At 37.6% G+C, this 16,148-nt stretch overlaps 1 protein-coding gene across 6 annotated transcripts in view; it reads right to left on the reverse strand.

Annotated features, from left to right (window-relative positions):
* FCHSD2 (FCH and double SH3 domains 2) overlaps positions 1-16,148 on the reverse strand; it is a 302,687-nt gene that overhangs the window by 168,011 nt on the left and 118,528 nt on the right. For all 6 annotated transcript variants that reach the window (XM_032258857.1, XM_032258855.1, XM_032258859.1 and 3 more), the window contains 2 exons: positions 15,401-15,477; positions 1,234-1,378 (listed from right to left, as the gene is read on the reverse strand). In XM_032258857.1, coding sequence (XP_032114748.1) covers positions 1,234-1,378; positions 15,401-15,477 — 222 coding nt within the window. The remainder of the gene's footprint in view (positions 1-1,233; positions 1,379-15,400; positions 15,478-16,148) is intronic.

Consider the following 16,148-nt stretch of genomic DNA (forward strand, 5'->3'; position numbering starts at 1 on the left):
CAGTAATTCAATTAGATCTGATGAATGAATTGGAAATTTGAAATGCAGTATTTCCTCCTGGTTGGGAAAAGATATTAGTATTCTCTGCCCCTACCTTCCACCCTCTTTCTGCACAATCACACACACACACACACACACACACACACACACACACACACACACACACACACACTTTCTTCCAACTCAAAACTGGCCAGTGATCACATAGGTTACTCACTATGTTTGTTTTGAAAGAGATATTCTTTGGCAAAGATAAAACACAGGCATTCTTAAACAAATATGTTTAACAGACTAACAGTAGGTAAGTGTCTAAAGAAACTAACATTTTACATGAAGACACATACACATTTTACATACTGATTTCATGCTACTATAATCATCTTTGGCAAACAGAAAATTCAGGGGTTTTTGGTGGGGAAAGCATTTGTAAAAATGTTCTGAAAATCCGAATGGCAATTAGAATCAAAACACTGGAAGACTTCTACAATATTATTTCCTTAAATACTTTAATATTTTCTTTCTTTTACTTTAATATTTTCTCAAGTATTAATATTTGTACAAGATATTTTTAATTACTTATTAGGCATAATGATAATCTCAATTTTTATAACTATATTTCCAAAAGAATGCAATTCAATCACCTATTTTCAACAGCCAACTTTTCTAAAAAGTCACATTAAACAATGCCATTTTCCTATGAATTTTAATTTCTGTGTAATAAAAGAAATATGTGTATTTGAAAACATTTACTCATGTGTAACCCATATATTTAGAGTCCATCAGGTTTTTTAAAATAAGTTTTTTATACTTAGTCAAAATGTGTCAATTTCCTTTAAATTATTATACAAAATGGGTAAAGTTGAAAGTTAAACAAATTAATGTATATTTGCAAGAACTAGTGGTATTGTAACTATTCTAATATACACCAAACTATATCATTATTGTGAAACTAAGTAGCTCTATATACTTCAATTACATTGAAAAGTTGCATTTCTAAAAAGTATTTACTGAGCTTTCTGAACATCTACAGATTTAAATTACATTCATTTTTAGCAGTTAATATAGTACTTAAGGAGAACATACTGAAATCAGAAAATCCGAATAAAATGTCAACCAGAAACATATGTGACCATACGAAGTTTTAAATAAAATTTAGCATAATCTTGCAGATTACAAATGTAGCACTGATATATTAAAAAGCATATAAGAAAAGAACAGAAATAAAAACAATACCCTTTTTAGTTGCTGTTCTTTTAAGCTTCTCACTGTTCTTGCAGGCTCAGAAATGAAGTTTTTATAGTTTTCACATATATTCATCCGAGATTGGGCTACCTGCATTGTTCCCTCGAGAAAAGACTTCCAAACAGGATACATGCTCCTAAATTCAAAGTAGGATAGAAAAGCATTAATTAGGCAGGGAAGAGGAAGAAAAAGTTGGCTAACCTTTTGCTCACAGGGTAGCACTGACAGAATGAATGAATGTTTCCTTTAATGTATTTATACTGGCTTATAGGCAATATTTCGGCATACATAAGAAGCAACATGGCATATACTCTATTCCTTTTATAGCTCAGCAATCGGAAGTTTTAATTCATTAGCTATTCTTAATAATGGAGTAAAGCGCTACAAGAATTACAAAGCCAACATTATAAAAATTGGTGAACAGTTCAGACTCTCCCAAGTCTTTCGCTGTCACAAGGCCATCATTATGAATATCAAGTTTTATTCCTTCATTAAGATATTTTCCTAATTTTACTAATGAGATAACTAAGGCTCAGAGAGATTTCAGAGTATCACTCTAGGTCACATAAGAAGGCGGCACTACTGAGATACAAGATGAAAACTGGATACCTCTATATATAGTACATTGTCTTTCAATGACATCATATTACTCTTACATAAACTGACGTGGCTGGAAAAATATATCATGAACAACTGTTTATGTGCTTGCAAAGTCTATTTTGTCTGACAAAAGAAATCTTTAATACTGTTGCTCTACATCTGTCTCCCTGTTGTAACAATGCCTAGCCAGCATCACACTGTACTTTGGATTCATTCCAAGCAAGTCCCATCACCTTTGCTTGATAAATGTGCTCAGTCAAGTCAAAGAATTATTAATCCTTTGCTTTTTCTAGCCAATTTCCTCTTCAACCTTCTTTCCTACTTGTTAAACACCTCAGTCAATTCTAGCATGCTCCTACACTATTTATAAACACAATCAATAACTCATAACAATGGTAGTGCTTTATTTTTTAAAATGAGTCTTTAAAATGAAATTCTGATAGATTACAATATTCGTCTCCTGAGATTTCCCTATGGTGAGAAATCCATATCGATTTTCAACCATAGCAACATGTGGGACTATGCTGTACAGAATGCTCGCTGTGGTCAACAGATGACAGTGTAGAAGCAAGAAAAAGAAAAATTGCCTGGATCCCAATCTTGGTTAGAAGTAAAGAAAAAAACTTGATAAACTATGGTTTTCAACCACAGAATCTTACAAATTAGTTCCTGTAATACACCCAATGAATCAATTTAGGTGGAAATATTCATTATTTAGGCAGAGATGTGTCACTGTCCCTTTGGAAAGATTCAGTGTGTTGCACCAGCAAAAACTGTTGTATAAAAGCACTGATGGACTTAAGAACAGCAAAATGAATGCCCTCCATGGCCTCACTGCATGACAACCAATGGAACTTGCAATGTAAACTCACCATAGGCCCTCTCTCCTAAGTAGTCCCAACAATTGATTTTCTCAGAGAATGCACTGAGACAAAAATTCAGTACTATAATTTGTAACTATTAATTTATACTTAAAATACATTTTAAAATCATAAAGAAAATGAGGAAGAACCATTAGGAATTGTGATAGGAAGAAAGGGAGGAAGGGAGAGACGCTTCATCCATGTTCTCTCAGTGTAGCATCCTCTTCTCTTTATCCTTTCTCCTATTTAACAGCTGTTTGCCCTTCAAATCTTAGTTTAAATGTAACTGCCTTTAGAAGTCTTTCATGATCACCACCAAGCCAATCCTCAAACTCAATCAAGTTATTCTTTGTTATTTGCTCATGGCTCCATCACTTTTACTTCAATTATAAATATTTTAATATAGTTGTTAAGTTAATGTCTGTCCCTTTCACTATAGTGAAAGCTCTATGAAGGAAAGCAGGGGTGTATGTCTTGCTATTGCATTCCTAGGACCTAGCAAATAAAGAATTGTTACAATAATGTGTTGAATGAGTAAATAAATGAATGTATTAATTATGAAGACTGTACAACAACAACAAAAAACCTTTCAATAAAAAGAGAGTTTAAAAAGAGACCTTTAGAAGTTTAGCAAATTTATAGCAGGGAAACATATCCTAAACACTGATATGCCATTAAAAAGCACAGAATTTAGTCACCAGTCAGAAGACCTAGGTTCAAATTCTAGTTTTACCAAAATAATCATAAGTAATCACACTTCACTATACTTTCATTTCCTCAACTGACAAATGGAGAAATAACAAAAATACCTGCACCACTTACCTCACAGGGCTATTTTAACAATTAAATGCAAATGATACGAAAATTCACGGTACATAGATTATTTTAAATGAATAAATAGTAACAGTAGCAGAATTGTAACAGAAATAAAAGCACTTCTTGTTAACATAACAGTGGTACTCCCAATGGTAGTTGTGTTTTTCGTTCCAATTAGGGAAAAATAATCATGTGTCATAGAGTGATTTTTAAAGAATTTTTATTTCACCAGGTTTCATATGAAGCAATTTTGAAGGATACAAAAAGTATCGGCCGAGCTCGGTGGTTCATACCTGTAATCCCAGCACTCTGGGAGACCGAAGTGGGCAGATCAGCTGAGGTCAGGAGTTCGTGACCAGCCTGATCAACATGGCAAAACACCACCTCTACTAAAAATACACAAATTAGCTGGGTGTGGTGGTGGGTACCTGTAACTTCAGCTACTCGGGAGGTAAAGGCTGGAGAATCACTTGAACCTCAAAGGCAGAGGTTGCAGTGAGTGAAGATGACACCACTGCACTCCAGCCTGGGCAACAGAATGAGACTCCATCTCCAAAAGAAAAGAAAAGTATCAAGCATATATGGTATTTTGCCATTCTATATATCACATGTTAAGCACTGTGTTATACATTTTACATTTATATCATTTAATCCTCACCATAACTCTGTAAGATAGATATTATACTCATTTTACACAGGAGAAAAGTGAGGCTCAGAGAGGTTGTGAAATTTTTCTAAGGCTACTTACTCACCAGGAAATAGCACCTCCATTGTCATAACCTAGACTTTGCCATTACTAGTAACTACTGCTTTGCTCTCATCCCAAGTTCAATCATCTGATTTCTGACTAACACCTCCTGATTCTACTCATGCCTTTTAGAATTCTGACTCAGACAATTACTCAATCCTGTAAGAACCCACAATCCATTTGGTCCTACCCCCTTTCCATTGTCTCTTGCCCTTTCATAATCTCCCTTTTCAGTTCATTACCCAGCCTAGGTTTCATGGTCCATCCTTATAATCACTCCCTTATATATGCCCTTATTATCCTTGCCCCTTTCTCTTTCCACCTTTATAACCTACAAGCTCCTACCCTTGGTTAAATCCAAAGCTGTTTACATTCTACCGAAGTCTATGGCACAATATGGCTGGAGAAGAAGATAATTATGTTATCTGGTCACACTTTAAATTAATGTCCAATAAATGCTAGTAACCCCTTAGTGCTACCCAGCAATCATACTATATTGCCTTAATCCATTCATTCACCCATGCTTCTACACAATTATTTCCCAACTTCTCTCTTCTCAAACCTCTAATACAACCACACTTTCAGCCAACAGTGGCACTATCAGAAGGCAACGTCCACAAGTTCCCACATCTGCCAATCTCCTTGTCTCTGCACCCACACATTCTGCCAATCCTCCTATTACTTGCATAAACTGCCCATGCTCTGAAGGCCAACTCCTCACATTTACACTATGTTACAAAACCTCTCACTCAAGAATATCAATTCAATAATCTACAATGTCAGTTTTTCCCCTCTCTACTGGATCATTCTTGTGAGCAAACATGCTATACTATCTCCATTTGAAAAATCTCCATCAATCCTCCATTTCTCTCCAGTTACTACCCTAATGTCTCCTCCCTTTTATAGAAAAACTCCTGGAAAGAATGGTCTGAAATTACTGTTTCTATTTTCTCTCCTCTGGGTCTCTCAATTCTATCCAAATCAGACTTTAGTGTCTACCACTCTTCTGAAATTGCTTGCCAAAGTCATCAAAGACCTGCCTATGGCTAGTCCAAATAGTTCAAGTCTTGATTCTATTACTCGACCTATCAGCAATGCTGACCTAGTTTACCCTTCTTGAAATGCTTTCTTCACTTTGCTTCCAGGACATTACTCTCCCTTGGTCTACTCCCACCTCACTAGCCATTCTTTAGTCTCCTTTGCTGGTTCCTCTTCATCTCACTGCCCCATAAATATTAGAGTGCCCTCAAGTCAGACCCCAGGCTCCTTCTCCAACTACATTCAGTCTTTTGAAAATTGTTCACAAATTTTTATTTTATTTTTATATTACTGCTTTTTAGAGAGAGGGTCTTTCTCTGTCACTCAGGTGGTAGTGCAGTGGCACAGTCATAGGTGACTGTAGCCTCAAACTCCTGGGCTCAAGCAATCCTCCCGCTTCAGGCTTCCAAAGTATTAGGACTTCAGGTATAAACCACTATGCCAGGCCTACAGTCACTCTTTAGAGGATCTCACTCTATAGATGGGTTTAAAGCCATCTGGTTTCATGGCTTTAAAGACTATCACTATTCTGACTATTCCTAAACTTTTTTTTTTTTTTTTAAGAGGCAGAGTCTTGTTCTGCTGCTCAGGCTGGAGTGCAGTGGCATGATAATGGCTTACTACAGACTCAAACTCCTGGGTTCAAATGATTCTTCTGCCTTAGTCTCCCAAGTAACTGGGATGACAGGCATGTGCCACTGTACCTGCATTTAAAAAAAAAAAAAAAATAGAAATGGTATCTCACTTTGTTGGCTAGTCTGGGTCTTGAACTCCTAGCATTGAGTCAGCCTCCTGCTCCCAGCCCAATTCCTGAATTTTTAATTCCTGCCCAGACATCTTCTCTAAACCCTAACTGCCTACTTAACATATCCAACTTGGATATTTAGCAGACATCTTACACCTAACAGGTACAAAATTAAATTCTTGATTTCCCTAAAATCTCTTCTGGCAATCTGTCTATTCCATCTTAGTGACAGCTACTCAAACTTTCTAATAGTTGGCTCAAACCCAAAACCTTGGAATCATTGATCCCTCATTTTTCTCTCATACCTGCTCCATCAAGAAATCCAGTTTGCTGGACTTAAAAAATACCATGGAATTTAATTACTGCCTCTCTCCTCCACTGTGACTACCCTGTTTGAGCTAACCTAACCTTATGCCTAGACTACTGCAACAGTCTCCTACCTGCCCTCTCTGCTTCTGCCTTGTCCCCCAACACCTGTGCTCTGCATGGTACAGCAATTGCTGTGCCATCACTGCCATCACTCCTTGGCCCTCTGTATTCTCCATACTATCCTTACTGTCCTTATCGCCAATTGGCATCTATGTTTGATTATTCATTTGTTTACTGTTTGTCTTCCCTCATTATAATGTAGGCTCCATGCAGCAGAAGTTTTGTTTCATTCTCTGCTGTATGTTCAGAACAGGATACGGCACAGCAGGCACTCTATACATATTTACTGGAGGAGGAGAGGAGGAAATGATGGAGCCTAGATTTGAACCCAAATTTGTCCAGCTCCCAAACCTCCGTTCTTTCGTTGACATAAGATTGTTTGTTCTTAGTCTCTGTAACAAGGCTGAACATTAAAAAGGGTCTCTTCATTCTGATACAGTTTATACCAAGACTTACGTACCCTAAGTCCTTTGCATACATTCTACACTATTTTTGTCTTCTGTACCATTATTTACTTATCATTTTTGTTAAAATGACAAACCTTTTAAACTAAAATATATGTATCTTATGACTTTATATCACCATTCTAACTGAAAAATACTTGCCATAATAATTAGGTTGTAACCAGGAAAATACAAAAGCATTCATCCATATACCACCACCTAAGTCCATGCTGTGAACTATTTCTTATATGAATGTCATACCGGAAAACCTAGAAAACTTTATCAGAAGAAATTTATCATTAAGAAATAAGTCAAGGCTGGGCACAGAGGCTCACGCATGTAATCCTAGCAGTTTAGGAGGCTGAGGCGGAAGGATCGTTTGAGGCTAGGAGTTTGAGACCAGCCTGGGCAATATAACAAAACTTCTTCTCTATGAAAATTTTTTAAAATTAGCCAAGCATGGTGTGGTGGCCACCCAGAAGGTAAGATGGGAGGATCACTTGAACCCAAGAGTTTGGGGCTACAGTGAGCTACTTCACTCCAGCTTGGGTGCAAAAGTGAGATCCTGTTTCAAAGGAAAGAAAAAAAGAAAGAAAAGTGGCGGGGGGAAAGGAAAAAAATCAAGAAATTCTTAGCTGTTAAATTCTTAACAAGATCTTAAGTGTGGTAGAGATCTTAAGATCTCTACAAATGTGGTAAAACTAAGCTACAAAGCTACACAAAGCTATAAATGTGGTAAAACTGTATAGAACTCAATGTGCATACACTTATATACACACAAATGAGTGCATATATAACTAATGAATTCTGAATTCGACTGAATGACGTTATCAGTATCAGTTTCTTGGTTGTGATACTGTATCACAGTTATGCACGATGTTACCATTGGGAGAACTGGGTGAAGAATGTAAGAGCACTGTTTGTATTTATTATTTCTGATAACTGTGCAGCTACAATTATCTCAAAGTAAAAAATGAGAGCACTCTTTGTATTTATTATTTCTGTTGACTACATGTGCAGCTACAATTATCTCAAAATAAAAAGTGTTTAAAATATAACAAACAAAACCATAGATCTTCCCTACGCCTAGAAATACAGCTTTCTACTAGTGTCACATCTCAAGATGACTCAGGAAAACGTGACTAAGGGCTGGGTGCAGTGGCTCATGCCTGTAATCCCAGCAGTTTGGGAGGCCAAGGCAGGCAAACACTTGAGGCCAGGAGTTTGTGACTAGCCTGGCCAACATGGTAAAACCCAGTCTCTAATAAAGATAAAAAAATTAGCTGGGCATGACACACCTGTAATCCCAGCTACTCAGGAGGCTGAGGAACAAGAATTTCTTGAATCCGGAAGAAGTTGCAGGCAGAGGTTGCAGAATGCACCACTGCACTCCAGGCTGGGCGACAGAGCAAGACTCTGTCTCAAAACAAAGAAAAGAAAATGTGATAAGTTCATAACCTAAGGAAAATTTATATGGTAACTAATAACAAGAAGAATGGGTTATTAAGCGTTCATATACGGTTGTTACTAATAGTAGAAAGGGAGAATATCCTAAGCCTGGGTAACAGAAATAAAGGCAGTGAAAAAGACTGCTTTCAGTCTAGTTGAGGTGTTGATTAAGAACTGCAATACAACTGCACTTGAGGTGCCCAAGGGTTGGGAAACCAAGGATGAAAGAAGAAATAGCCAGAGATAAGTAGAGAGAGAATTTGGAGACAGGTTTCTTCATGGCTTTGAATATCATGACAAGAAATTTAAATTTATCCGATTGGCAAGGAGAAACAATAGAAGATTTTCAGGCAGGGGGGCAACAATGGCCTATTTTACAAAGACAGAAAAATATAGTTTGTGTCATTATAGCAGATGCAATTGTGAGAAAGAGATTACAGGCAGACAAGCAGCTATTTAACATTCCAGATTTGAGGAGATCCAGAAAGAAGGTGAAATTGGAGGCAGCTTTTTATTTCCCAAGTTGACAAGTTAATAAAAATATATTATTATTACCAGTTCACAGATAAGATTCAAAGATAGGAATATAAATAAGCTTACTTTAAAGAGTCATTAGAGAGCTGAAGGACCTTTGAGAAACATTTACATAGAAAGGAATGAAAACCTGTTCTTTAAAAAAAAAAAGATCCAAGAGAAAGAAGTGTTACAAAAGTCTAACATATATTGAGGTTGTTTAATGACATTACATGCTGCATGTATCATCAGATAGGCAAACAATTTAATAGACTGATTACATGCACTGTTGGGAAAAATCAAGGAACAATTTAAAATCATACTACAGGCTGGGTGTGGTGGCTCATGCCTGTAATCCCAGCAGTTTGGGAGGCTGATGTGGAATGATCACTTGAGGTCAAGAGTTCAAGATCAGCCTGGCCAACATGGCAAAACCTGATTACAGCTGCTCAGGAGGCTGAGGTATGAGAATCACTTGAACCCGGGAGGTGGAGGCTGCAGTCAGCCAAGATCATGCCTCCACACTCCAGCCTGGGTGATGGACTGAGACTGTCTCAAAAAAACAAACAAAATCATACTAGAGAAAATTAAACATATTGATACAGTTTACAGAGAACAACTTCCAGTATTAATATTTTAGGACCAGTCTAGTAGTGATGAATTCCCTTAGCTTTTGCTTGTCTGGGAAAGAATTTATTTCTCCTTCATTTATGAAGGATAATTTTGCTGAATATAATATTCTTGGTTGGCAGGTTTTTTTTTTTCTTTTAGCACTTTGAATATATCATCTCATTCTCTCTTGGCCTGTAAAGGTTTCTGCTTGAGAAATCTGCTATTAGTCTCATGGGGTTCCTTGACAGGTGACAGCATGCTTTTTTCTTGCTGTTTTCTGAATTCTCTCTTTGTCTTTGATGTTAGATAGTCTGACTATAATGTACCCTTTTTGGGGGATCTCAGAGCCTCCACTACCTGGATGTCTAAATCTCTTGTTAGACTTGGGGAGTTTTTGTCTATTACTTCATCAAATAGATTTTCTGACCCTTCCTTTCTGGGAAACCAATAATGTGTGTATTTGGTTGCTTTATGTTGTCCCATATATCAGAAAGGCTTTGTTCATTCTTTTTTATTTTCTTCTTTTTGTCTGCTTGGGTTATTTCACAAGATCTGTTTTCAAGTTCTGAGAGCCTCTCTTTTACTTTATACAGTCTACTGTTGAAGCTTTCAAATGTATTTTGTATTTCATTCAATGAATTCTTCAGTTAGAGAATATTTATCTGGTTCTTTTCTGTATCTCTTTTGTAAATTTCTCATTCATATACTGAATTGTTTTTCTGATTTCCCTGTACTGTTTTCAGAATTGTCTTGTACCTCATTGAGCTTCTTTAGTATCAAAATTTTGAATTGTTTTTCCAGGATTTTGTAAATTTGTTTTGATTAGGATCTATTATTAGAGAATTATTTTGATCCTTTGGAGGTATCATATTTCCTTGCTTTTTCATGTTTCCTATGTCCCTACATTGATAACTGCATATCTGATGTAATAGTCACTTCTTCCAATTTTTAAAATTTGCTTCTGTAGAGAATGTTTTCTTGAAGACAAATCTATGGTGTTGTTTGGGTAGGGCCCTTTGGTCTTGATTCTGGGTGCTTACAGTGGTACAGCAGCTGTATGATTTCTTTGGCTATAAACAGTGTCAGTGATAGTGTCTGTAATTTCTTCAGTGGTTTCAGGTACAGTTATTAGTGAGGCCTGTCGTAAAGTTTTGCTGGGAATTGGGACACTAGGTAGGCCAGTCTTTGGGCTCCAGTAGAGGCAGTGGTAAGTTGGTACCAATAGTCCAGGTAGGCCCATTCTTGGCCTCCAGGCGGCTTACTTAGATGCTGGTACCTGCCACAGTAAGCCAGGAAGGTAGGTAGATTCTTGGGCCTCAGGGAAGCTGGCATAAAACAGGCAATGGCAGTGGTGGGATAACCTTCTAGGTCTTGAGCAGTGTATGCTAGTGTTGGTGGTAGCTGTGATGAGGTGAGCAGGTTGGGCGGGTCAGTCTCCAAACCTGCAGGTGGCATATGCAGGTAGGTGTCAGCTGTGACTGTAGTGGCAGGGGCAGGTAGAACCAATCTCATGCCCCCTGGAGGAATATTCAGGTGCCAACGGTGGTAGAATGTGCTGGGCAATCTCCTGGATCCTAGCCCATGTGCTCTGGCATAGAGTAGGAACACGAAGCCAGGCTGGGCAGGCTTGTCCTCAGGGTCTCAACAGTGTGTGCAGGTGCCAGCTATGGTAGGTAGGGGCAGGCTGATCCCTAGGTCACTGGCAGAATGCTCAAGTAGGGGGCAGTAGTGGCTGCACTGCTGCCTTGCCACTGGAGAAGGGAAGACTGCCTTCTGAGCTGGCAGCCTAGGCTAGCAGATGGGGAACATGTGCACCACCTAGGCTAGCAGGTGGGGAATACCTGCCCCAGCATCACTCACTCCCCAGCAGCACTCACACTGCTAGCCTAACAGTGTTAACCCACACCTTGGCCCCAGGGATAGAAGCTCACACCTCTCTTGTGCTTTAGCCCTAGTGCGGCTGGACCCCAGGACAGTGTACAGTCTGTTGGGGGCAGGGCTCTAAAATAGTGCCTTGCTGAAGTTACTTAGTTCTCAGAGACTGTGGGACCCAGCACAAGCTCCCTTCCTCAAGTAGTGCCATCACACAATCTCCAGGTAGCTCCCTATCTTAGTTTCAAGGCCCAGGAAGGTTGAAGGGCTCTTCCCTGGCCAGTACTGTGGAAGTCCACAGTGGGAATATGGACCACTGGGGGTCTCTGTTGGCTCCTGACTAATCCCACCTGAATAGGCTACTTTGTTTCCCTTTCCTTTTTTACTTTAGGTATTTCCTGTCGCTTTTCTGTTGAATTCCAGTATTCTTTCTTGGATGATCTAGTCAATGTGTGATTATTTACTCATTAGTTTGGTTCTTCTTAGTGGAGGAAGTATTAAATGCCTCTACCCAGCCACCTTGAAGCCCCTCCCTCCAATAATCAACATTTTAAATGTATAAACCATTTGATCCAGCATTTCCCCCACTAAGAATTTAACCTACAGAAAGACTTTCAGTGTACAAAGATATACTTATGTTCATATAGAACTTATTTGCTGCAGCATTATTTGAAATGGTAATAAATTAAATAACTAAAAATAGGGACATGGATAACAATTGTATAGTTCATCAATACTATGGCACTAAAGCAGCCATTAAAAAGAATGAGGGAACAAAACATACTGACATGAAAGGATTTCTAAAATAGACTCCTTAAGTGTGTGTGTGTTGTGGGGGGAGGGTGTTACAGAGTACATGTACATAATAATTGCAGTTCTGAGCTGCAATTATTATGTAAAAATATAAAAAAAAAAACAAAACTATGTAAGTCCATGTGTGAATCACATAGAAAAAAATGTGAAAGAAAAGACCACACACTTGTAATGCCAATTACCCTAGGGGAGTAGAAATTTGAATAGAAGATGCTTGAGAAATGATACTCTTTATACTCTTGTACTGTTTACCTTGTTGATAAAAAGCATGTATTACCTGAATAAGAATTTTAAAACTACCAATGCAAATATAAATATGAAAAAGTTAAATGGAAAATTTTAAATGACTAAAACTAAAATAAGCTCCAAATAAACAAAAACATTGGCAATTGTGTTCCCAGCATCAATCCTGATCTTTCTATTGTCTTTTTCCACAATAGCGCCACCATCCTCTCAGTTGCCTAAATTTAAAAACCTGGGAGTCATTGTTTAATTCGTCATCTCTCTCCTCCTGCTTCATTCTTTCAGTCACCAAATATTTATGAGAACTATTTTAAATATGAAGAAACTGTTTATATTTGTAGTTTGTCTCATAACAAATATGACAAACACAAAAAATAAAACACTGCCAAATCACTTGCAAGTCCTCTAGCTTTAGTCTTCTAAATATCTCTGAAATCTTCCCCACAACTTGATTTCTGCTAGTTTCCTTGGTTCAAATATGAGATGATGAGGGATTAAATTCCTGCTATTTTATCCTTTCTGAATTCTTCCTCACACCCCTCTAACCCACCTTTATACTATCACTAAAGTAAAATGATAATGTGATTTCTCCCGTGGAAATACTTCAACACTTCCATTACATTCTGAATAAAAAAACAAACTCTATACTGTGATATGTAACGTCCTTTTGTGATGCCTACCCATGTATCCTTCATCTCCACCACTCCAGTTAACCTCTAATCCACATACTTCACAGCAGCCCTACTGAACTGTTACCTAACAGTCACATTTCCTTTTACCAAACTGTCTGCCTGGAAAACTTCCGCACATTCTTTAAGACCTGGCTTTACAAGCCTAGGTTTTCTTCTATGGCTCCAATGCCTCTCTCCTACTACCCAATTCTGCAACTGTTTATAGTGGCTATCTCCTGTATGCTCAAGAAGGACAGACAATGTATCTTCTAGTCTCTCTAATCCTAAGGTATACTTTAACTGCTGACATGTAGTAGATATTTCATATGTATCCTATGAATAAGAAAGAAAGAATGAATGTGTGTTTAAATAGCTATCTGATCTTGAGTAAGACATATAACCTGTGACTCCATTTCTTATTGTGTAAAATGGGAATAATTATATCTACCTCACATAGCTGTTCCAATAATCATGGGAAACGAGTTTCTAGCACAGTCTCTGTCACATAGTAAATATTTGGTATATGTTGGCTTGAAATACTGTTTAAAATTAGGTTTAGAAGCTAGCCTAGGAGCATGGCTTTTTAATCCTTATTTCTTTGGTAACTTGAATCCTGAATTTTAAAAAAACTTGGAATATAACCCCTGGCCTCGAGCAATCCTCCCATCTCAGCCTCCCAAAGTGCTGAGTTTGCAGGCATGAGACACCATGCCCAACCTAGTAATCTATAAGTTGGATCCTTTTTTACTGAAAGCAATCTTCTTAGGCTGATTTCCTTATACCAGCAACACTGAACATCCCATGCTCACTGTCACCTCAAGGTTTTGTTCTACTTGCCTCTCTTGCCTGGAATTTCATCTCTCCTCCCTTCCTCCTTAGCTGAACTTTGAAGATATAGAAAAATCCTTAAGAAAATCAGGTGAGGTTTTTGTCTTTTTTTTTTTTTTTTTTTTTAAAGAGACAGTCTCATTCTGTCATCCAGGCTGGAGGGGAGTGGTGCATTCATAGCTCACCGCAGCCTTGAACTTCTGTGCTCAAGCGATCCTCCTGCCTTAGCCTCCTGAGTAGCTGGACTACAGGCACACACAATCACACCCAGCTGACTTTTGTATTTTTATGTAGAGATGGAGTCTTGCTATACTACCCAGGCTAATCTTGAACTACTGGCCTCAGTGATCCTTCTGCCTCGGCCTCCCAAAGTGTTAGGATCACAAGCATGCAGAAAATCTATTAATATTTTTATTTCTTGTTTTGCTTTAATATGCTCTATTGCAATTATACTTTTCTATTATTTATAGCTATTATGGCACCTTCCATGATATCAGTAGGCCACTGTGAAAAACTATTAGGGTTTCTTATCATATATCCTTCAGTTTTCTAGCTTCACTATCACATTCTTAAGAAATTATCTGATGTCAATCAATCATCACTGACAATCCAACAGCTTGATTTTGTATTCAGACTCTAAACCATACACTTCAGTACTAAGTTCTTAATTACCCTGGATTCTCTGCTATTGTTTCAAGGGTATTGGTCATAATTCTAACCAGACTGCAAGCTCTGAGGTTAATGACTTCTGGGTCCTTCAATACAAAGAACAACTCCTGAGCATAAAACACATTAAATACTTCTAAATTGACCTCAAAAAAGAAATCAAATTCTAAACAAAATTACACTTTTAAAATATCAGTAGGTCACTAAGGACACAATCTGTATTCCATTTTCAACTACCTTCATTACAATTTGTATGCGGGATAGTAACTAACCACGTTTAAATCTTTTGTTTATATTCAAATACTCAAACACACATATATATTTCTAAAGTAAGTACTGTGCTAAAAAGCAGCTCTTCTCATTACAATATATTACTTAGAAAGTTTTCCCCCTAGTCTCACAAAAACCCCATCTTTCCACATTTAGAATTTATTTCAGAAGTATCCGTGAAAGATGGCAGAACATACACAATCTTGTTTCATCATTGTCACAATAATGTGTTTCATCATAGGTCACTCAGAAAACAATTTGTGTTCCATTGTCACCTTCCTCCTTTAAGTTTCAACTGGGGTTATAATTAATTATATAAAATATAATCTTGGCTTATATAAGACCTGCAAATGATTTATTTTATATAGATTACATATGTTATAAAACATTAACAATTTTGATAATTTTGAATTATGTCCAAAAACATAGCAGAGGACAGAAGTAATTCTTTTAAAAACTAGAGTGTTACATTATTTATATGTGACATAGCTCTACATAAAACCATTTCTAAAGAAAATAGGTAAAAACTACTAAGTTACCTGTAATCATTCCGATCATCAGCTTTTACTCCAGGCCAATCTCTCTTCAGGTATTGACTAGCCAACTTCTGAATACCCTGTTAAAATATATATATATTTTCTAAAATAAGTATTATGCCAGAAAGGAAGCTCTTTTCCTTAAAATACTTTACTTAGAAAATCTCATTTTTCAAAATGTAAATTTAATTCAGAAGCAAAAACAACAATAACAACAACAACAATGATAGGCTGGACGTGGTGGCTCATGCCTATAATCCCAGCACTTTGGGAGGCCAAGGCAGACACATGACTTGAAATCAGGAGTTTGAGACCAGCCTGGCCAACATGATGAAACTGTCTCTACCAAAAATATAAAAATTAGCTGGGCGTGGTAGCATGCACCTGTAGTCTCAGCTACTTGGGAAGCTGAAGCGGGAGAATCACTTGGACCCAAGAGGCGGAGGCTGCAGTGAGTGGAGATCGGGCCATAGCCCTCCAGCCTGGGTGATAGAGCAAGACTCTGTCTCAAAAAAAAAAAAAAAAACCAAACAAACAAACAAACAAAAACGATAAATGGTAGAACACTACAACCTTTTTTCATTATTGTCCAGTCCTCTCTTGTCTCCAGTTTTAGGAAAAGGTGACTATAAGGATGCAAAAGTTGAGACTTCATTGATAAGCCTTTCACTTCACCAAACTATTTGACTAGCCATAAAAGCAAACCACTTCCGGCATCTCACAGTGAACACAGCTGTCCATCTCCACAGAA

This window comes from Sapajus apella, unplaced genomic scaffold (assembly GCF_009761245.1).
Source record: "Sapajus apella isolate SASKATOON/1434 unplaced genomic scaffold, GSC_monkey_1.0 scaffold106, whole genome shotgun sequence".
NCBI lineage: Eukaryota > Metazoa > Chordata > Mammalia > Primates > Cebidae > Sapajus > Sapajus apella.